Source organism: Heteronotia binoei, chromosome 5 (assembly GCF_032191835.1).
Source record: "Heteronotia binoei isolate CCM8104 ecotype False Entrance Well chromosome 5, APGP_CSIRO_Hbin_v1, whole genome shotgun sequence".
Lineage (NCBI taxonomy): Eukaryota > Metazoa > Chordata > Lepidosauria > Squamata > Gekkonidae > Heteronotia > Heteronotia binoei.
The window spans coordinates 172,108,591-172,132,025 of NC_083227.1; the positions used below are offsets into that span (position 1 = coordinate 172,108,591).

At 45.8% G+C, this 23,435-nt stretch overlaps 1 protein-coding gene across 2 annotated transcripts in view; it reads left to right on the plus strand.

Moving 5' to 3' along the window:
- Positions 1-23,435, plus strand: part of FOXK2 (forkhead box K2) — a 138,882-nt gene that overhangs the window by 61,335 nt on the left and 54,112 nt on the right. For both annotated transcript variants that reach the window (XM_060240741.1, XM_060240742.1), the window contains exon 2: positions 11,872-12,066. In XM_060240741.1, coding sequence (XP_060096724.1) covers positions 11,872-12,066 — 195 coding nt within the window. The remainder of the gene's footprint in view (positions 1-11,871; positions 12,067-23,435) is intronic.

Here is a 23,435-nt window from a genome sequence, read left to right on the forward strand (position 1 = left end):
AGAGTCCTTCAACGCCCTGTGGGCTTGTGCCGCCGGGAAAAAAGGGGCTCTGGGAAGGTCTGCAGACCTTCTCTCCCCCTGGGAACTTCACAGAAAGCTTACCGCCGCTTCTTATTCCCTTCCTGGGAACTACAGCATCGACCGCGCTGCCTTTGGCGTTTTGGGAGGGCAGCGTGAAGTTCACGAGTCCTCTCCCTTTTGCCCAGTTCCTCTTTGCGTCTTCCCTTTGACTTGCTGCTCCACAGGCTGCCGGGATTGCCGGGGTGCCTTTGCAGGGAGCTGATGGGGGAAGACGAATCCACAGCCTTCGGCACGTTCGTCAGACCAGGAAGAGGCCGGCAGAACAAACAGGCGCGTATGCGTGCCTCACCAGGGAGGCTACTCCAGCGCTTTGATCTAGCGCGGGAGGGATTCCCCCCTCCCTTTTCCCCCAGAGAAGAAAAACAGCGGCTTGTCTTTTCTCCCTGCCAGGAGATTTCTTTTGCCACTGACTCCAGGTACTCTTCCTTTCCTTTCCTTGCAACTTTCGGGTCAAGAGCCTCAAAGGGGCTCTAAAGCACGTCCTGCTTAGATGGCAGGGCTAAACAAACTGACTTCTGAGGATCAAGCACCTCCCCTTCGGGTCAAGTTTGTTAAGCCCTGCAGTAGAAGAGGAGGAGCTGTGATCCCAAGAGTGAGGACTGGCCCACTCCTGGGACCACTGGAGAAGAAACAGATGTCTTTGGAAGAGCTTATTTTAGTTCCACAAACTAAATACTGGAATATTGTTACTCCTTGGAAAGACTGTTTTTGAACTGTCTTCTGTGATTGTCTTTTTGCTACATGCTCTTGTCTATTTGAAGTTCTACGTGCAAGCTTTGTCAGAACACCACTGACCTCTACATTACACTGTTTTGTTGTTTAAAATTTATGGTGTCTCTTAGCGGTTTTTTATTTACATAAATAGAAGGAAGAGAAGTTTGTCTCAGGAGCTCTGCTGTGCAATTGAGAGAGCCTGGCAAAGCAAGCTATCCCTCCCCCCTTCCTCCCAAAGGGAGGATTCTCAGTCAATGGAGAAAATAGAGGATTTGCTCTGTAGCTTCTGTGTGATTGAGCAAGCCTTGCAAAGCAAGCTGTGATACAGAAGAAGCAACGGAGAGGGAGAAGCCAGTTGTTTGGGGGCCTGATAGGAGTCCTCCAGGGGCCTAATTCAGTCCCCGGGCTGCATGTTTGACAACCCTGATCTAGAGTCTTCTTGACATTGATGGCCGTTTGGGAGAGTGGTTTTCTAATTGTAGGGCATGTCGGAAAGATGGGGGAGCAAAGTTTCAGTTAGGGACATTTAATGACTCAACTCACCAGTTCTCATAGTAGAAGAACAGTAGAGGGACAGGATTCTTAAGATGTGAAGCCTTCCTCCTCCAGCAGCCAATACATGGATTGAATACTCATGGGGGTGTATCGTACTAGCTTTTCTACTTAATCTTGCTGAATTTTCTTCCTCATTGTTCCCTCAGTCCCATAAGGTTTTTATGCATGTCGGTCCTTTGATCCCAGAATAACCTTTTCAGTAGTCAAAGGCTGCCTTCTTCCCTCTTTCATCACCATGCTTCACTGATGGTTAATCAGGGTCCTTTATAGTTATGTGCTTTGCTTCTTGTGATGCTGAACTTAAGTGATACGTTAAACTTGTTGAACTGCATGTAGACTGGCTGGTGTGAAACTAAAAGGTTAGAGATTAACTATGCTTTAACTTGTTTACAAGTCAAGGATTTGGCACTGCAAAACTGGTTTTGTGTTCCGTTGGGAATCACAGCAGCTTATGTATTTCATATATACTTTTCTAGTCTCTTGATGTAAGATTCTGCCAGTTAATGACCCAACTCACCAGTTCTCATAGTAGAAGAATAAAAGGTTTATTGAGTTCAGATACAAAGTATGAGTCCTTGTGCTGCAAGCAGCCAAACCCAGGACTAATGAAAGCAAGAACAAAACATACAGTTATAGTCAAATAACACACACAAAATGTCTCCCACCAGCCTAGGACTAATTCCCATGGATGGCACTGCATAGAATTATTTGGAGGATCAAGGTCAACAGCCAAGTCCTCTTTATGGGTTACCAGTTTACTCTTGTTTTCATTTCCTCCCTACTCCACCTGCACAGTTCTTAACAGTTACAATAGTTCTGTTACCAGGCTGTAAGTCAAAGTGAGAAACTCCGAGTTCCAAAGCATAATACCCTGAATCAGGATGCCTAGTATAGAATATCATGTTACAGAATACATATGGAATGACATGTAACAGAAATAGCATGTCAGGCCCATCCTGGCACTTGAAGTAAAAACTCATATAATAAATTACCCCAAAAGTAATTGTATTTAAAAATGTATCTCACTTTTAATAGAAGCCACTGTATATATTGCCTATATGAAACATTGGGGCTGGCTGGAGATAGCCTTGTGAGTAAGAATGAAACAGACTTCTTGTTCATTCCATTCAGGAAATGAATTGATGAGGATGAAAACATATTTTTACATTGTGATAGCTAGGTATTAATAGGAAGACTACAAATATCACTTCCGATTACAAAGCATAACTTCTCTGTTTTGATGGTTTGGGTCAATAAGTTATGAAATGTTAGGAAGCATAAAGTGATTCAGTTACTCCCATTTTGCATGATTGTGATTTCAGGTATGGAATCCGATGTACAGCTTTTCCCATTATTCCATTTTTTTGCTGTAGTGTATGCGTTTACATGGGATGTTGGATTAATCTTTGTAGTGTAAAATTCCATTATAGGGAGATAAACTGGATAGTAAAGTTATCACAGAATGGACCTTCTGACATTCTCCTGTTTTCTGAATCTATGTGCTGCTCACAGAAAGCTACTTGTAGGGATTGTGACCCTAAGGAATAGCATGGGATGCATTGTGGAGGACTATGTCTCAAGTGAGGTCTGTGAAACCTCCCCTTCCACTACTCTCTCAAGGGGGACCTATGAGTCCAACTCACAGTGCCCAAAACCTTTGTAGAAGAAACTGAGTTAACAGCAGGAAAGCCTGAAGTGGAGGAGGAAAATTGGCTTGATTTTAGAAGAAACTTTTGTATTACACTGAAGTAAAACAGGCTGTTTATGTTGCTGAAACAGCTGTTTGTAAATCTGTAACAAGTGTCGCCTTGCCATTTTCTTGCAAAAAATCTTATTAATGCATTTACTTAAAATTGAAGGGTAGAAGGACCACCCAACCTGCTTGTGCTTAGTATTTGTGTTTAAAAATGTCAAATACCTAAGGGAAAAAACAGTGAAGTGTTTGTTTTGTCCTTCAGACTGTGGAGCCTCAAATTCCAGAAGCATTACATGGGCAGTTTTAATGAATTCATGTCTGGTTTTCCTGCAGCTGATGTGACAAGCAGCTTTATAAGCTGCTTCCCATCAATCCCTGCTTTCTAGCTCTTTTGTGTCATCTGCTTGGAGAAAATGGTAAAGAGCTTGGTTTCTACAATAACTGTTGCATGCAGGCAGATTTCTTTCGGCATTCCTTTTACTCTCTGCAAGGATGTGTTGGGTTTCCTTAGGCTGTCTTCTGTATTAGTTGTGGAGGTTTAAATTTTACAAGGTTTAATGCTGCAAAGATTGGTGAGATTTGTGCTTCTGAGTGCAGTGTGTTCCCCAGAATGGGCTAAAGCTGGTGCTATTAGCCAGTGATTCTTATTTTGCTGATAGGAAAAAAACAGTGCAAGCTAGTGATAGGATAGTATGCTTGGAAGAGTAGATATTTGTCAAGAAAAAGTGTGAAGATGAAATTTGTAGTGATCAGGGAAGAAGAAGATATTGAAGAAGATATTGAATTTATATCCCGCCCTCCACTCCAAAGAGTCTCAGAGCGGCTCACAATCTCCTTTCCCTTCCTCCCCCACAACAGACACCCTGTGAAGTGGGTGGGGCTGGAGAGGGCTCTCACAGCAGCTGCCCTTTCAAGGACAACCTCTGCCAGAGCTATGGCTGACCCAAGGCCATTCCAGCAGCTGCAAGTGGAGAAGTGGGGAATCAAACCCGGTTCTCCCAGATAAGAGTCTGCACACTTAACCACTACACCAAACTGGCTCTCCTGAACTAGTGGCTATTTTGTTTTCAGCTTAAGTAAAAACTACCTTTCTAGATGAGATGGAAGGTTCATCCAATCCAACATTCTGCTTCTGATAGTGGTCAGTCATTATTCTAGTGTGCTCACAGGCAGGTCAGGAAGGCAGCAACCCTGTCCCCAGCCTCTGGAATTTGCACATATACATTTCCCCTGAACCTTGAGAGTCTTAGGTATCATGCTGTGTAGTACTGAAATTGGTGATCCATGCTGATGATTAGGGCACCAAAATGGAGCCATAAATAAAAAGGATGGAGACCTCCTTAGAAAACAGAAAAATATTGACTTTCTCCCCTTCACCACAAATTATGGGGACCCTCCCAGCCCTGACAGAATGAGGGCTGACGTCTATCTCATGCTGCCATGGAACTTTGGCGGCATGAAGAGAATTGCGGTGCACACCCTATTGACAGACTGGGTAACAGTGAGTAGCTTGGAGAATAAATATCCTGTAATGGTGCTTTGGGGGGCTGCAGTTAGGTAGAGACATGAAGAGCAAACTAGTTGTATGCTCTTCCAGGCTTTCCAACAAGAGCTTTTTATGTATATTGCCAAATGTAATTTCAAAGCTGGGGACTGGAATTATTGAAAGCTCTGAAGCAGGGTATCAAACATGCGGACCATGAGCCGGATCAGACCCCCGGATGGCTCCTATCCAGCTTGTGAGCAAGTCTGCTTCCTTCTCCTTCTCTTTTGCTTCCTTCTGTGCCACACAGATTTCTCATTTGCACAGGACCTACAGAGCAAAGCCTCTATTTTCTCTATTGGCTGAGGCTCCTCCCTTGGGAAGGAGGGGGTGGAGAGAGCTTGCTTTGATACTGACCACCATATTGCAAGAGTGCATGTTTTATTTTAGATTTTTTGAAAAATCTTTAATTATGTTTGTCTGTGTCCTTTATAAAGTTTGTATCTCTGCTATCTGGCATTACATTTCATGACACACATGACCGGGCCCAACAAAGTCTCATTTATGTCAGATATGCCCTCATAACAAATTAGTTTGACACCCCTTGGTCTTACAACTTTGTGATCTTAAAGGAGTACTTTCTGATTACTCTTTTGGGAAGTTAGTTAAGGAACAAATTGAGTTCATTACTTGTTCTCCTCCTGTAATGGAAAATGTCACTTTCAGATTACAAAACATAGTATCTAGACCTGTAGGGAAGCTGCTTTCTCAAAGTCATGATATTTGCAGTCTTAAGTTAAGAGATGCTTCCCAGTAAATTGTTTTCTCTTTACCTATCTCTTGGACCTTTACAGAAGTGCTATAGGAAAATTTCCCTATAAGGCTTTAAACAAGAGGTTTAGGGCTTGGAAGCAAAAGCTGCCTCCACATACACTGACACTGAACAGTGTACAGCTATTGGGGAGATTTCCCTTGAACACTATTGAGCGTGCTTCTCATCTGTTCCCCTGATATTAGAGAGCACTTTTCATACAGGAGAGTTCCTAGCTTTGTTGCTGTGGAGTTCAGCTTTCTGTTTCAAGCTTTCCATTACAAGGGCTGCAGACCTCCATGTACTTTCCAGTTAATGTTTATTGATTGCATGACAGAATTAGTGCAAGAGGGAAATTGGCCTCTAGATTGTGGGTTGGGTGAGGTGGAGAGCTTGTTCCACTAGGAAGCTTAGAACTGCACCAGTGTATAACCTTTCACCATAACCCATACTAGTGAACAAACGTGGACACAGGAGACCCGATAGATATTGTTTACCTTAGAACATAAGAGAAGCCATGTTAGATCAGGCCAATGGCCCATCCAGTCCAACATTCTGTGCCACACAGTGGCCAAATACACACACACACACACACACACACACACACACACACACACACTGTGGCTAATAGCCACTGATGGACCTCTGCTCCATATTTTTATCTAACCCCCTCTTGAAGGTGGCCATGCTTGTGGCCGCCACCACCTCCTGTGGCAGTGAATTACACATGTTAATCACCCTTTGGGTGAAGAAGTACTTCCTTTTATCCGTTTTAACCTGTCTGCTCAGCAATTTCATCGAATGCCCACGAGTTCTTGTATTGTGAGAAAGGGAGAAAAATACTTCTTTCTCTACTTTCTCCATCCCATGCATTATCTTGTAAACCTCTATCATGTCACCCCTCAGTCGACGTTTCTCCAAGCTAAAGAGCCCTAAGCGTTTCAACCTTTCTTCATAGGGAAGGTGTTCCAGCCCTTTAATCATTCTAGTTGCCCTTTTCCGAACTTTCTCCAATGCTATAATATCCTTTTTGAGGTGCGGTGACCAGAACTGCACACAGTACTCCAAATGAGACCGCACCATCGATTTATACAGGGGCATTATGATACTGGCTGATTTGTTTTCAATTCCCTTCCTAATAACACCCAGCATGGCGTTGGCCTTTTTTATTGCAAACACACACTGTCTTGACATTTTCAGTGAATTATCTACCATGACCCCAAGATCTCTCTCATGGTCAGTCTCTGCCCTTTCAACCCCATCAACTTGTATTTGTAGCTGGGATTCTTGGCCCCAATGTGCATTATTTTGCACTTGGCCACATTGAACCGCATGTTGATTAGAGGCCTGGCGGCCTGGGCACTCTCAGGCTTCCTGTCTCCCCCGGGCCTGAGCTGAGAAGGCTCAGATAAGACTTTTCACACATCACCATTTCAAAGCAAAGGAATCTTCTAAAGGAAGGAGGGGGGGAACAGGAAAGAGTTGGCTAGCAGCATTTGGTTATACCTTAGTTCTACCCAGCATGCTCTTGGTATGAGCCAGAGTTAAAGCCAGACTTGACACCCTGAAATCCAAGTAATCTAGTTCAGTCTGATGGAACTCACATTTAGACAATTTAGCATACAGTTTGTGCTTTTGCAACGTGCTGAGGACCTCTCGCACCAATTTCACATGAGATTTGAGATCCTCGAAATAGATAATGATGTCATCCAGGTACACCACCACCCCCTTATACAAATACTCTCTCAACACTTCATTTATAAAGTTCATAAAAACTCCCGGGGCCCCTTGGAGGCCAAATGGCATCACCAGCTATTCAAATTGTCCCATGGGGGTATTGAAGGCTGTTTTCCATTCGTCCCCCTCTTTTATGCGCACTCTGAAGTACGCATCTCTTATGTCCAATTTGGTAAAAATCTTCCCCTCCGACACCGTACTGAGTAAGTCCTTGATGAGTGGTATCGGGTATGCATTAGAGGTTGAAATCCCATTAATCCCGCGAAAATCAGTACATAGCTTGAGCAAGCCGTCCTTCTTTTTCGCTAACACCACATCGTATGAGGAAGAGGGGGCTATCACGAAGGCCTCTTGGTCCCAGTGACTCTCAATGCCCACCGGGACCAACTGAGTTTCCAAAATACAAGGCTCCATCTTCATCACTGTCCCGTCCATCTGTTCAAACTGAATAGGGTGGGGCAAGGAGGCTGTGGGGAGCCCCAAAGCGTCCACTAACTTAGGGGTGATTATGTCCCTCATATACCCCGAGTCAATCATGGCCTTCACATGAATAAATCGCCTAAGCTTGAAGTTTAGCAAAGTCACTGGAACAAAATATAATGACCCCGTTATTCTCACCTTGACTGCTGCCAGTGATTCCGCGACCTGCTGGTTGGCACCATTTAGAGCAGGTCGGTCTCGTTTCCCGCTGGCTCATCATCCCAGGACATCTCACTCAGCTCGTCAATGATGATGGTCTCCTCCTCCAGGATCCAGGGGGAGGGACGGTGGCTCAGTGGTAGAGCATCTGCTTGGGAAGCAGAAGGTCCCAGGTTCAGTCCCTGGCATCTCCAAAAAAGGGTCCAGGCAAATAGGGGTGAAAAGCCTCAGCTTGAGACCTTGGAGAGCCGCTGCCAGTCTGAGAAGACAATGCTGACTTTGATGGACCAAAGGTCTGATTCAGTATAAGGCAGCTTCATACGTTCATATGAACTTGCCGCCGTGCTGCTCTTCGCCGCATCCTTAGGCCGGCTGGTTGACTTCTTCGGTGTTGGGGTGCTCGCCTTCGTAATGGTCGACGCCGGGTGTGGGGGGTTAGTACAGTTGACTGCCAGGTGGTTCGGGTCCCCATAGCGAAAGCACTTGCGGGCAGACTGGGGTTTTCCCACTCCTCCTCCCACCTGGGTCTTCACCCTGTTTTTATGGTCAAGGTCTCCCTTGCTGCTCTGCTGCTGGCACTGGAGGGCCACTCTTTTTGTATTGGTTTCTACTTCGCCCGCCAGTTGTATCCACCCTATCAGAGTAGTCGGCCTCGCTTGTTGCAGGGCCCGAGTTCAGACCTTTAGTGAAGTGCTCGCTCTTCATCAGCTCGCTCCATCCCCTCACCTTAGCTGCGTTGGAACAGAACTCGGATGCATACTCATGGATCGACTTGGACCCTTGCTGCATGTCCCTCAGGGTGGCCAGCGTGCGAGTCTCTTGCAGAGGATCTTCGTACTGAGTCAGTAGCGCCTTGAGGAAGGTGGCCACATCGTCCAGTTGTGGGCTCATTGCCTCATATAAGCTCACGTACCAGCTTCTAGCCGCCCCCTTAAGCTTCGACCCGAGGTAGTCAACCTGGCTGAATTCGTCGGGGAAGGTGTTCCCCCAGTAGTGCATGTAGCTGTTGGCTTGTATGGTGAAGTATTCCACTTCCTCTCGGTCCCCATCAAATGTGGTGTCCAGCTCTCTTCCTCGGGCCCCCTCTCGAGGAAGGGGCGCCCTCGCCGGTTGCGCCCTGGGTGGGATCGCTGAGGGTCTAGCCGCGGGTGGTTGCGGGATTCCCCTTGGGTCTGCCGGTCTCAGGATGTGATCAACTGGCTTCTTAAATTCTCTGGCCATGAGTGTGGCCGTCGCTTGCATCTCGTCCTGCAACCCCTTGGCGACCTCTTCAACCTCCCTTCTCACCATCAGGCGAAACTCTCGGGCTCCTTCGTCTTCCTCTTCACCAGGGCCCGACAGCTCTTGGGATCCTTCTCCCTCTGCCTCCAATAGGGGTGCTTCCACCTCCACCAGTGTGGTAGTGGTGGCTCCGCATTCCTCCCCCGGCTTGTACTCCTCGTCCGCTCCCATCGCCATTCTCACCTTATGCATGTGTCTGGTCAAAATAGCGTCCCTGCTCCCCAGCGCCTCGTCTATCGTAGTTGCGGCTGCCACTGACGGGTGACCCGAGAGTTGTTGGATGTGGAGAGGGGATCCTCTTCCTGCAACTCTCTGGGCGTCCAGCACATGCCATGGTGGTGTCGGTGTTCTCGCCCCTTCTTCAGGTTCTAGAAGTTCACTGCTCTCTGGAATGTTTTCAGCCATCTGTTTACAAAGTTGCCAGGGCCGTTAAACTTCTGCCAGGATCACTCTCAAAATGCCAAGCATGCGATTTTCAAAAGAACGAGTCAAGTGGATACAAAACTACGTTTATTGCTAAATCGAGATGCTCTCTTGGTTCAGGACCTTGAGAGTGATAGCAACAATACACTTTTTGATACACTTCTTTTAAGACACACTTCAAAGGGTTCTCATGGGAGGGGGTAAGGAATGCCAGCTAGCGCATACACTATCATAAAAGTCTACATTCCCACTACGTTATCAGCATCTCATCCTTGCTTTCCCAGATGGCCTACACTCCCCTGTAGGAATGTATGGGAAATTGTTACTTCTTCTCATCTCACTACTAGTTTCATTTTTCCTATTCCACTACACAAAGCAATATAGCAAGAAGGGGAGGGGGGAAGAATAACAGAGCCATGCTACACCGATCCTCCATGATGTTTCACAGACCAGCTTTATGGACGGCCCTAAAACTATAGCTCAACATTGAGTTTTACCATGCTTGACACTGGGTCCCATGCTCTTTAACTTGTTCATAAATGATTTGGAGTTCAGAGTAAGCAGTGAAGTGGCCAAGTTTGCAGATGACACTAAATTGTTCAGGGTGGTGAGAACCAGAGAGGATTGTGAGGAACTCCAAAGGGATCTGTTGAGGCTGGGTGAGTGGGCATCAACGTGGCAGATGAGGTTCAGTGTGGCCAAGTGCAAAGTAATGCACATTGGGGCCAAGAATCCCAGCTACAAATACAAGTTGATGGGGTGTGAACTGGCAGAGACTGATCAAGAGAAAGATCTTGGGGTCGTGGTCGATAACTCACTGAAAATGTCAAGACAGTGTGTGATTGCAATAAGAAAGGCCAACGCCATGCTGGGAATTATTAGGAAGGGAATTGAAAACAAATCAGCCAGTATCATAATGCCCCTGTATAAATCGATGGTGCGGTCTCATTTGGAATACTGTGTGCAATTCTGGTCATTGCACCTCAAAAAGGATATAGCATTGGAAAAAGTGCAGGAAAGGGCAACTAGAATGATTACAGGTTTGGAACACTTTCCCTATGAAGAAAGGTTAAAACACTTGGGGCTCTTTAGCTTGGAGAAACGTTGACTGCGGGGTGACATGATAGAGGTTTACAAGATTATGCATGGGATGGAGAAGGTAGAGAAAGAAGTACTTTTCTCCCTTTCTCACAATACAAGAACTTGTGGGCATTCGATGAAATTGCTGAGCAGTTGAGTTAAAACGGATAAAAGGAAGTACTTATTCACCCAAATTGTGATTAACATGTGGAATTCACTGCCACAGGAGGTGGTAGCAGCTACAAGCATAGCCAGCTTCACGAGGGGGTTAGATAAAAATATGGAGCAGAGGCCCATCAGTGGCTATTAGCCAAAGTGTGTATATATATGTATATAAGAACATAAGAGAAGCCTTGTTGGATCAGGCCAATGGCCCATCCAGTCCAACACTCTGTGTTACACAGTGGCCAAAAATTTATATATACTGTGTAACACAGAGTGTTGGACTGGATGGGCCATTGGCCTGATCCATCATGGCTTCTCTTATGTTAAGTCCATATGCTGTTTCTACATTGTGTGAATAAGCATTTTCTTTGGTCTATCTTGAATGTACTGCTCATCAGCTTCACTGGGTGATCTTGAGTTCTTGGAGATAAATTTCTCTGCATTGTTCTCCCCAGGAGTCGTTTTGTACAAAAAAAGGTGCAGGAGGTCTGTAGCATATCTCATTTGCTTATGCCGCGGGCTCTGTGTGCAGCGGGGAGCTCCTGTGAGCTCCTGCTAAATTAAAGTCCTGGTCCTCCTTGAACTATCTCTCTTCTTTTCCTTTCTAGAAAGCTCCTAATGTTGTAGCGTTTTTTGCCAGGAAGCGATTCAGTTCTTTGATCATCTTATCTTGGTTCACCCTTTCTCATAAATTCAGATATACTTTTAGAGATACTCTGATCACTATGTATTTATTAATTTAATCGTTAATGTAGAATTGCTAAGTTTGCTTCCTTGGAAAGTGTAAATATTGCAAAGTGGCACGAATTAAAGAGTAGACTTTTCTGGGCAACTTGTATTGCTTTTCTCAGTCATTCAGCCATTGATCTTTCTTGTTGCCACAGATACTACAGTTGGTGGTTGGATATTGCCAAACTGGCTATCTTATAAAAAGTTGTTTAGATTGAACTCAGTTTTTGAGATTGAGGTACCTGGATTTTAGTTGTTAATATAAATGGATTCTGTATAGATTATTTTATGTGCATGGAACCATGTTTCCAGCTCATTCACACATAGACCTTCATGAAAGTATGTCACTGCAGTTGTAGTGTGATGATTCTTGGTCTTAAAATTTGGTTCACTTTTTATTATATAATAAAGCAGTGTTTATGAAATTATACAAATATTATTACATGCCTTTCCAGTTAATGTATGCTTTTTTTTCAGGTGTACATTCAGGTTTCCGAGCACAAACATCAAGATAACATTTACAGCTTTATCCAATGAAAAAAGAGAAAAACAGGAGTCCCCACAGTCCCCAGTGAAACCTGTGCAGCCCCAGATCTCTCCCCTGACAATAAACATTCCAGACAACATGGGTCACCTGATCAGCCCTCTGCCTTCTCCCACAGGAACCATCAGGTATTTAGACCATAATTCTTTTTACAGTATTAATGTAGGACTGTTGAATTTCATCTGTAAGTGCTTCACTTTTGTGGCTCAGCTTTTCCTCAGAGTAAAGTACAGCCTTGTGTAGTGGTTACCTGATCACACTAGAGCTTTGTTTTTGTCTCAGTGGCCATCTGATCATGCTAGAGTTAGTCTTAAACTTAAAATAGGATCATTCAGAAGTAAGCTAGATGTGATAGTGACAAGACTTGTCTATAAGTACACTAGTGAAGTGGCTCTGTTTTTTTATGTGCAAAAGGGTAACTTGGTGAAGGGATCTTGATCTTCCCCATAATCACCAGATACCTGTCCAGATACCCCGTCCTATGCAATTGCTTTTCTCTCAGCCAGCTTCAATTCTTAGACTCTGAGGAAAAGACAACTTTGAGAGATAGTGAAGAGGTAAATACTAGATGAGTTAGCACAGGTGTGTTGAACTCATTTGTTATGAGGGCCAGTTCTGATATAAATGGGACTTTATGGGGCCAAGCCATGCATGTCATAAAATGAATTGCCAGGTAGCAGCGATATAAACTTTATAAAGGAGACAAGCACAATTTAAAAAGTTTTTTAACTTAAAATACAAACATAGTTAAAATGCTTGCAATATTTTGTTTAAAATTGAAAGATGGGGGAATAGTGGGATTTGACAATGCAATTTTTAAAATAAAACATCAAGTAAAAGCACAAGGATCATAGCAGAAACTAAAAAATAAAATGCTCTGAGCCTAGGAAAACATGAAATGGCTGGGCATGGCAAACTTCTTCTCCCCCCCCCTCATTTACTCAGATCGGCAGTGGCCCTCTAGTGTAGTATCTCCCTTTGGCTGTAAGTTCCTAGATTAGAGTACCCACTAGACACCAGTTACCAGGTCCATTCAGCAGAAATAAGCTGGCTCAAAAGCACCAATTATTTATTTGTAAGGCCACAACTCCAGGAAGCAACAGCTTCAGCTAGTCATAAGGATGCTGGAAAGTGAAACTGAGCTCCACTCCATTGAAACACATTGCAGCACAGACAAAGTTGCAAGGAAAACGTGGAGTGGATTTTTCATTAAGGTCTCTGGGCCCAGGTAGACTATCTGGGCACAGAGTTCTTAATGGAAAACCCATTCTGCATTTTGTTTGCAGCTTTGCAAGCCTAGAAGAGCTTCCTGCTGCAGCCAGCAAAGACAAAAAAAATATAAAATGCTCTGAACCAGCGCTCTCGACAAGGAGACAAAATTGTCGAGCTAAAGGTTCCTGCATCCCAATTATGGGAGGAGAGTCTTCAGGTCCAGAGAAGCCAGCAAGCATCTAACAATGGAGTGCTTGGGACTTATTTTTTGAGACTGTTTCTTTCTACGTGTAAGATGGTGAAGTGTTGCTGCATTATATAACACTCCTATGTGTATGTATTAAGTGTTCACTTGATATATGTTGTATTTGTTAATGTTATTCTACTTTAAATGTTGTATTGCTTTTAGAGGGTTAGTGTTTTTGTCATGGTCTAGTTTTCTAGCTGGCTTGGGGCCAGCAAAGACAAGGCAGAAGGTGCTGTGAATTTCAGCAGCCTTAGAGCATCCAAGGGCGAGGACAGAAGGGGGAGGGGGGAGAAAAGAACCATGGGCCCGATTCTGACTCTCAGGCTGGACATTTGATACCCCTGAGTTAGTGGGTTTAACAGCTCCTATCAGTATGCCCATTTGCTTCAGAAATCAGACTCCCTCACCAGCAATGTGTTTGGGACAGACTAGGCAGCTAAATGGATGGAGCTGCTGCAGCACACAGGAGTGTGAATATTATAAGCCTTGAATTTTGGGTGAATTGAGACCCTAAAAGGTTAAATGAAATCCAAATTAACGGGCCCAATGTTAAAGGAAATGAATATGATATATTTGCCCTTCCCATGTTTCTCCTGCAAATTATTGAGTGGCACATTCTCAGTTCATCGCTTCCCCCTCAGCCCCCCCCCCCCGATTGCATCATCCATCTTGATGATTTCATCATCCCCTAGCCTGGCAAATAAGCAATATGTTGCTTGATACTTTGCACAATACATTACTATGCCATATTGATTTCATGCTGCACTTTTAATTGAATTCCTTGGACCAAAATCAGGAAGGTAATTTTTATCAATTTGGCACTGATTAATAGAACTCATTTATGGGATTTTAAAAAAAATATTCTCTATGGAAATGCCGTTACCATTACACTTTTGTAAAAATATTTTCAGATACACATTTGAATTACCATTCAGGAAACGTGTACCTGACTTGGGCAGAAGGTGAATTCAGTTGAGGCTTCCCAAATATATCTCTGCCTTAAGCCATGGATATTGATTAATAGTAAGTTTTTTCAAATAGGTTTTTTATTTCTATGTAATAATCCAAATATTATACTAAATCAATAATGATTTTTTCTCTCTCCCTTCTTTCAGCACAATTCCAGCTTGGTCATATATTGATTTATTATTGTACTATTTTTGCAGTGTCTGAAGCCATTGTGTAATTATTATGCTTGACCACTGAAGAAGGCCATAGGGCCAAAACACATCTGGTCAGGCTCCCAGAAGGTCTTTGTTTGAGTGTACTGTGTGTTTTTAAGTTGAGGCTGTATTGGGGTCTTTAATTGATTTTTAAAAATATTTTGTATATACTGGTATTTTTGTATAAATGTTCTATATGTATACAGTACATTCATTTCCCTCAACGTTGGGCCCATTAATTTGGATTCATTTAACCTTTTAGGTTCTTAATTAATCTTCTTGGGTGAAGTTCCTTCCCCTCCTCCCCTTTTTGTTCTTGAGCTCTGAGTGAGCCAACTTGCTAGGATTCTTGGACACATTAGAATGGGTTTAGGAATAGTTCAACTTGTAGACTCATTTTTGGTTCTCCCATCCATAATGTAGACTCAAAAATAGTACTATAAATAAGAAATACAATAGATAGTTTTGATCTTATTTGCTTCTAAGGAGAAAAAGATTTGAATCACCAGGCTTGAACCTGTGGAAAGCTTTTTGATAGGAAGTCACCTGCCTGAAGATCACTGGTGAGCCTTATGAGTCACACCTGCCTCTAGAGGTGGTAGAAACAAAATATGATAATGTTGCTTGAAGTACTGGGATTTGAGCTCCTTTTTATGTGTACAAGATTTGGCAAGCAGCTTTTCTGTTCATGATTCTTACCCTAAAATACATTTGAAACAAAGGCATGAGTTTTTCTAAAAATGCTGCATGGGTGTCCTTAAAAGGAAAGTTGCCCCTGTATTTGTGGACAAGCAATTTAAACTGACAAGTTTGCTAATTACAGTTCACTGAAGTCACTTTTCTACTGTATGAAAACCACTGGATAGCAATTTCAAGATAACTAAAGTGGCCAGGATAGTCACGCTCAAAATCAAATTGCTTCCTAGCTGCATTTAAAAGAATGTAAAGCTATTAATTGAGCTAAGGTTTTGTTTGAAGTCATGCAGATCTTGCACTTGCTCAATAAAGTGATGTTTAAACCACAAATTGAAACTTTTGCAAAAGAAATGACATCTCAGTAATTTTATTACTATTGTTTTGTCATCTCCGATATGGCAACTTATGATGACCCCTCACACTTCCCTCCTGTAGAGGTAGACGCTTGTTCTCTTCTGTGACAGAGCTGCTCCAAGTAATGTGCTTTTGCATCTTCTTCGTGGTCTCTGTGCATCACACTGATGGGATATAGGCGCCTGCGCCGATCTCGATCGGTATTCTTGAAAGCTGCGGATTTCCGCGCCCCAGGCCCAGTGCGCATGCGCAGAAGCCCCACTGCGCATGCCCACAGGGACCGGAGCGGACATCCCGCCAGTTCTCTTCTGACCGCCGCTTGGATCGGTCGATCTCTCGCACGGTCGGTAGAAATCCTTTTCTTGGAAGTTGCTAGTTGTTGGATTTTGAACGTTATAGAACTTTAATTGGCATAGACCACACAACAGTCTTTTTAAAGACTAGGGAGGGAGAAGGCGAAAGATTTTTCCGAAACTTTTCCCTCAGTTTTTCCCCCTTTTTTCCCGCCTTTCCCTCACCCCCCCCCCCCCCGTATGGAAAAACGGTGGGGATTTTTCAAAAGGTGTAAGAACTGCGGTAGCAAGATCTCCCCCACAGACGGACACCTTCTTTGCCTTTTTTGTTTGGGAGAAACGCATATCCCCGACGCGTGTGTCCACTGCGCAAAATTTTCCCGCCAGACGAAAAAGAACCGCGCGGGTCGTTTAGCAGCGGCACTGATGGAGAAAGCACTGTCGCCTAAACGAAAGTCGGCAGCGACGCACACCCCGTCGACATCGGAGTCGCTCGGCGCCGACAAGAGCACCTCCGACGCCGACCGCCCCACAAAGTCGGGCTCGGCATCAAAGTCCGCCTCCTCCACTCCTGCAAAACGGCCAAGGGAGGAGAAGGGACTGCAGCCGGAAGCGAAGAAAAAGAAAAAGTCGGACAAACATCGATCGTCCGCGACTTCGCTACCGACGTCACCATCGGGATCGACGGCGAAAGTACCACCACTGAAGCTGTTCGCTTCCCCACGCCGCCGGTTAAGCCCCCCGGTGTTGGCATCGATGTCGACGCAGATCGCCATTTCATCCGACTCGGATCGCGACTTAGAGCTATCCCAGAGATCGGGAGCGGAGAGCAGCCCACTGGAGATACACACAGTGGAGGACACCGCTCAACCCCGAACGCCGATCAGGGAACCATCAGTCAGCCCCGATCGTCGGCAAACCCAGCACCCCAAAGAAGATCGATCTACCACGCCGAGGGAGGACCGCGGGCGCGACCGTTCAAGAAGCCCTCGGCACGCTCCCCGGCATCGGCATCGATCCAGAGATTCAGAGGAGAGATCTCGCAACAGGGATCATTCCCCACCGAAACCACCGCCTACAATGTCGTGGGATCAAAGACAGTGGCAGTACCTCTACGGGTCCTGCCCCATGCCTTCTATGTTCCCCTGGTTCCCTCCCAGACATCTGGATTGGGACCAACAATCGGAAGCATCTGTCAGATCCCGAACGTCATACCGACCTCGACACACACCGTCGGCGTCGGTGTCGAAACCACCGGACACAACGCCACCGAAAGAGCCGAAAACTACCCCACGATCTCGGAGCCCCGAGCGGAAGACTCCCGAGTCACCAAGGGTCCAAGAAACACCCAAGCATTCCTCGGAGCACTCAGAATCCAGAGAAGGCTCCCCAACATCCGGGGAAGACTCTCCCCGAGAGGAAATTTCTTCGCCGGAAGAGCCAGCTCCATCCAGCAAGGTAGGCGAAGAGTTGCCCATATCTCCATCAGAGGACTTAAAATCATATGGAGATTTAATTAAAAGGATGGCACACACTCTATCGCTACCGACGGTCCAACCCAAGCCGGTGGTTACCGATAACGTGTTCGATGTCGTGCAATTGGATACCTCGACGGCCATAGCTTTACCACTTACTACGGTGATGCTACACACGACAAAAGCATCGTGGGACAAGCCAGCCTCAACACCAATAAGCTCCCGAAGACTCGACCACATGTATCGAGTCCAGGAATCCACAGCCGAGTTTTTGTTTACCCACCCGAAGCCAAACTCGGTGGTGGTGGCGTCCTCGTCAAAGGCCAGAAAGACACATGCTTCTCCTCCAGACAAGGAAGGAAAGAAGTTAGACAATTTAGGCAGAAAAATTTATACGGCAGGCTCGCTGGGAGTAAAGGTGGCAAATTATGGCGCGTGCATGGGCCGCTACCAATACGCCCTATGGGATCAGTTATCAACACTTCCGGACCTGTCAGAACAAGCCAAACAGGCACTCAAGAAAATTCAAAGGGAAGGCATAGCACTAGCTAAGCAGCAAATTAATTCGGCTAAACATGCAGGTGACATCGCAGCAAAAACACTCACCTCAGCTATCACCTTAAGACGCCACTCTTGGTTGAGGTCGACGGCACTCCAGCCGGATACACAATCCTGCATCGAAGATCTTCCCTTTGACGGAAGTGGGCTATTCAGCTCCACCACAGACACCATATTGCAAGAGATGGACAAAAGCATCAAAACATCTCGCAATTTGGGGGTTCCCATGTCATCTAGAACCCAGGGGAAACGCTCCTGGAACAAACCTTGGAGTAAGAAGCCATTCTCCAAGCAACCCACCGAGCAACAATGGAGGCCCAAAGGTTCCTCAACCTACTCCAAGCCGCCGTACAACCCGAAAACGAAGTACTCACCCAATTCGTCACAGCCATCCAGACAAAAGGGGAATAGACCGTCCAAACAGGGTCTTTGACTGCCCTTCCCCCTGTTTTGCCCCCTACCTTTCGGACTCACACCATACCAGACTTTTCCCATACTCTCCGGCATGGTCCACAATCACTACGGACAAATGGGTTCTGTCGATAATCCGCGAGGGTTATCAAATAGAATTCAGAGAAAACCCCACAGTTCCCACTGTCATTCACACCAGAGCATCTCTCACTCTACAGGAAGAGGTCCAATCGCTTCTCCAAAAAGATGCGATAGAGAAGGTGCCAACCAACCAAGAGGGGCGAGGGTTTTACTCACGTTATTTCACCATCCCCAAAAAGGATGGAGGCCTTCGACCCATCATGGACTTACGAGGCCTAAACAATTTCATACAAAACCACAAATTCAGAATGGTCTCCCTACAGAACATCCTACCCCTACTGAACCAAGGGGATTGGATGGCCACACTAGACCTGCAAGATGCCTACTTCCATGTGACCATACATCAGGGCCACAGAAAGTTCCTCAGATTCACAATTGGAGACTCCCACTACCAATACAAAGCTTTGCCCTTTGGCCTCTCTACGGCACCGAGAGTTTTTACAAAGATCATGGTGGTGGTGGCTGCTCATCTGCGTCTACAGGGGATCACTGTCTTTCCCTATATAGACGACTGGCTGCTGGTAGCGAGTTCGGAAATACTTTTAACACGGCACGTAGAACTCACCTTAGCCCTTCTGCAAAAATTAGGCCTACAGGTCAACCTAAAGAAATCGGCGTTACAGCCCTCCCAGAGAGCGCAATTCATAGGGGCCATATTGGACTCAAAAGCCTGCAGGGCTTTCCTGCCGACACAAAGAGCGGAAGACATCATATCTCTAATACACGTGTTCCTGACCAACCCTACAGTCACGGCGTTCCAAATTCAACGCCTCCTGGGCTTAATGGCAGCGACCACGGCAGTACTGAGTTTCACCAGATTCCACATGAGGACACTGCAACTGTGGTTCCTACGTGTGTTCAACTGCCAAACAGACCCCCCTTCACGCCAACTGACGGTCCCACCGTCGGTGCTCTGGACCCTGCCCTGGTGGCAGGAGAGACAGAACCTCCTCCAGGGAGCCCCGTTCCACAGGCAGACTCCCACGCTGACTATAACCACGGATGCATCCCTGTGGGGCTGGGGTGCACACGCGAACGACATGTGTGTGGGGGGCAAATGGCCTCAGGATCTTCTGCGTTACCACATCAACTTCCTGGAGCTGCTGGCCATACATCATGCCGTCCTCTCCTTCAAACACCTGATTACGGGGAGAACGGTAGCGATCTTGACAGACAACACCACTGCCCTCTCTTATGTGAACAGACAAGGCGGCACGGTTTCAAGGAAACTGTGCTTTCTAGCCCTAAGGATTTGGGAAATCTGCAGAGAATTGGACACAACTCTAGTAGCCACACATCTGCCAGGCAATCTGAACACCTGTGCGGATTACCTCAGTCGAGGGGGGGCCTCTCTCCACGAATGGGAACTCAATTGGGAGTTCCTTCGGCCGGTGTTCCAGAAATGGGGCACACCGGAAGTGGACGTGTTTGCCACACGCAGCACCTCAAAATGCAAAAAATTTTGCTGCAGAGGGGGGGCGGACCCCCTATCGTTGGGAGACGGGTTACTGATCCCATGGTCCGGCCGGCACGTGTACCTCTTCCCACCGATCCCACTGATCACGAGGGTGGTTCACAAGATTCATTTAGAACGCCCCAAGGGGATTCTCATCACACCATGGTGGCCCAGACAACAGTGGTTCTCCCCGATACTGCGGCTGTCTCACGGGAGGTTCCACCAATTTCCAGTGAGCTCAGACCTTCTACTATCTCACGACGGCAGGGTGATTCACCACGATGTACCCCACCTGAAACTCACAGCTTGGCGGCTGGAGTAACGAGATTGTCGGACAGAGCCCTTGACGTCATGCTGAATAGTAGAAAGTTATCCACGAGAAAATCGTATCAGTATAAATGGACAAGGTTTGCCCAATTTGTTAACAAGACTAATAAAGAACCTAGGACGGCAGGCCTGCCACTAATATTAGACTTTTTGCTTTCACTAATGGACAAGGGACTAACGGTGTCATCGGTGAGGGTATACCTGGCAGCTATATCGGCTAACCATGAACAATTGGGAGGCCATTCGGTATTTTCTCACCCTGATACTAAACGGTTCTTAAAGGGCTTAGCAAGATTGTACCCTACGGTACGTGACCCAGCCCCGGCCTGGGACCTTCCAGCAGTGTTGCAGGCGTTAACGGGAAAACCCTTCGAACCAATGGCGACATGTTCCTTGCAATTACTGTCTTGGAAAACAGCCTTTCTAGTGGCCGTTACCTCAGCCCGCAGGGTCGGTGAACTGGCAGCGTTGCGCTGCGATGACCCATACTTGAAATTCAGCGCGGAAGGAGTGAGGCTGCGCCCGGATGTAACCTTCCTTCCGAAAGTGACATCTGCCTTTCACCTGAATGCAGAAATATGCTTACCCGTGTACTTTCCAAACCCAAGTTCAGACTGGGAGAGGAAACTTCACACTCTAGATGTAAAAAGGGCACTCTCGTTCTACTTACATAGAGTGAGGCCTGGACGTAAGGACACTAGACTTTTTGTCTCATATTCCACAACATCACAAGGTGTAAGAGTATCGTCACAGCGAATCTCCAAATGGATAACTGAGACGATAAAACTATGCTACTTGTTAAGCAAGAGGCCCCTGCCAAGACAGATTAGAGCTCATTCCACTAGAGCCCTAGCGACATCGGCAGCCTTTATGAGAGGAATCCCACTGAAGGACATTTGTGATGCGGCCACTTGGTCCTCCCCGCATACGTTTGTAAACCATTATGCATTGGACCTGGACTGGCGTAGACGCTCATCAGTGGGCCGTGCGGTGCTTCAAGAGGCTTCTCGATGATGGACCGTTGCACCCTCCTCCAGGTAGGACTCTGCTTGCTAATCTCCCATCAGTGTGATGCACAGAGACCACGAAGAAGATGAACAGGTTGCTTACCTGTAACTGATGATCTTCGAGTGGTCATCTGTGCGGTCACACTACCCGCCCTCCTTCCCCTCCGCTGCCGGTCCATCTCTAAGGGCTTACGCAGCGGTCAGAAGGAACTGGCGGGATGTCCGCTCCGGTCCCTGTGGGCATGCGCAGTGGGGCTTCTGCGCATGCGCACTGGGCCTGGGGCGCGGAAATCCGCAGCTTTCAAGAATACCGATCGAGATCGGCGCAGGCGCCTATATCCCATCAGTGTGACTGCACAGATGACCACTCGAAGATCATCAGTTACAGGTAAGCAACCTGTTCTTCTTTGTCTTTAAAAGACTGTCTGTGCCACCCTGTTACAGAGATATAATTTGGCTTTTAACCCAGCCCTGGAACCATAGGGAAGAATAAAGAGCCCTTGAGTTGAACCCCTTCAAATGACACTTGAGAAGATGTAAAAGTCAAACAAAACAAATGATTTTATTTAAAAGATAAGGGAAGGTCAGGTGTAATCAGGAGTTGTTAACTTGTAGGCAAATAGCAGTGGTTTTGCAGATTGTAATTATATAGGGAAATGAGAGTTATTGAAGATAACTCATTTCCCCTCTCCCCACAACAGGCACCTTGTGAAGTGGGTGGGACTGAGAGAGTTCTGAGAGAACTGTGACTGACCCAAGGTCACTCAAGAGTTATTGAGGTCTTAATATTGAGAAGCTTTTCCCTTGTGTCTTCCAAACACTACAATGCTTCTTAATAGTTTCTTATTTCTCCTCTTAATTCCTTGAGGCTGGTACCTTTCACTACCTAACTCCCTTCCTTTTAATCCTTAATTTCTATCTAGCTCCTGAGTTGTCTCAAAGCAATTTCTGTTCACAACAGACCAGGGATCTCCTCAGAGATCGCTCTTCCTGTTTTACTGGGCAGGAATTCTTATTCCCCTAAATTCAGGTCAAAGGAAAGAGGATATATCTTTTTATTTCCTTAGAACAGGGATGTTGAACTCATTTGTTATAAGGGCCAGATCTGACATAAATGAGACCTTGTTGGGCTGGGCCACGTGTGTCATAAAACATAATGCCAGATAGCGGAGATATAAAACTTATAAAGGACACCGACAAACACAGAGAGAAGAACATAAGAGAAGCCATGTTGGATCAGGCCAACGGCCCATCCAGTCCAACACTCTGTGTCACACAGTGACCAAAAATTTATATATATATATATATATATATATATACACACACACATACACATACATACACATATATATACACACACTGTGGCTAATAGCCACTGACTTCTACTCCATATTTTTATCTAACCCCCTCTTGAAGCTGGCTATGCTTGTAGCCGCCACCACCTCCTGTGGCAGTGAATTCCACATGTTAATCACCCTTTGGGTGAAGAAGTACCCCCTTTTATCTGTTTGAACCCGACTGCTCAGCAATTTCATCGAATGCCTACGAGTTCTTGTATTGTGAGAAAGGGAGAAAAGTACTTCTTTCTCTGCCTTCTCCATCCCATGCATAATCTTGTAAACCTCTATCATATCACCCTGAGTCGACGTTTCTCCAAGCTAAAGAGCCCCAAGCATTTTAACCTTTCTTCATAGGGAAAGTGTTCCAAACCTGTAATCATTCTAGTTGCCCTTTTTCTGCACTTTTTCCAGTGCTATAATATCCTTTTTGAGGTGTGGTGACCAGAATTGCACACAGTATTCTAAATGAGACCGCCTCATCGATTTATACAGGGGCATTATGATACTGGCTGATTTGTTTTCAATTCCCTTCCTAATAATTCCCAGCATGGCGTTGGCCTTTTTTATTGCAATCACACACTGTCTTGACATTTTCAGTGAGTTATCTACTACGACCCCAAGATCTTTCTCTTGGTCAGTCTCTGCCAGTTCACACCCCATCAACTTGTATTTGTAGCTGGGATTCTTGGCCCCAATGTGTATTACTTTGCACTTGGCCACATTGAACCTCATCTGCCTTGTTGACGCCCACTCACCCAGCCTCAACAGATCCCTTTGGAGTTCCTCACAATCCTCTCTAGTTCTTACCACCCTGAAC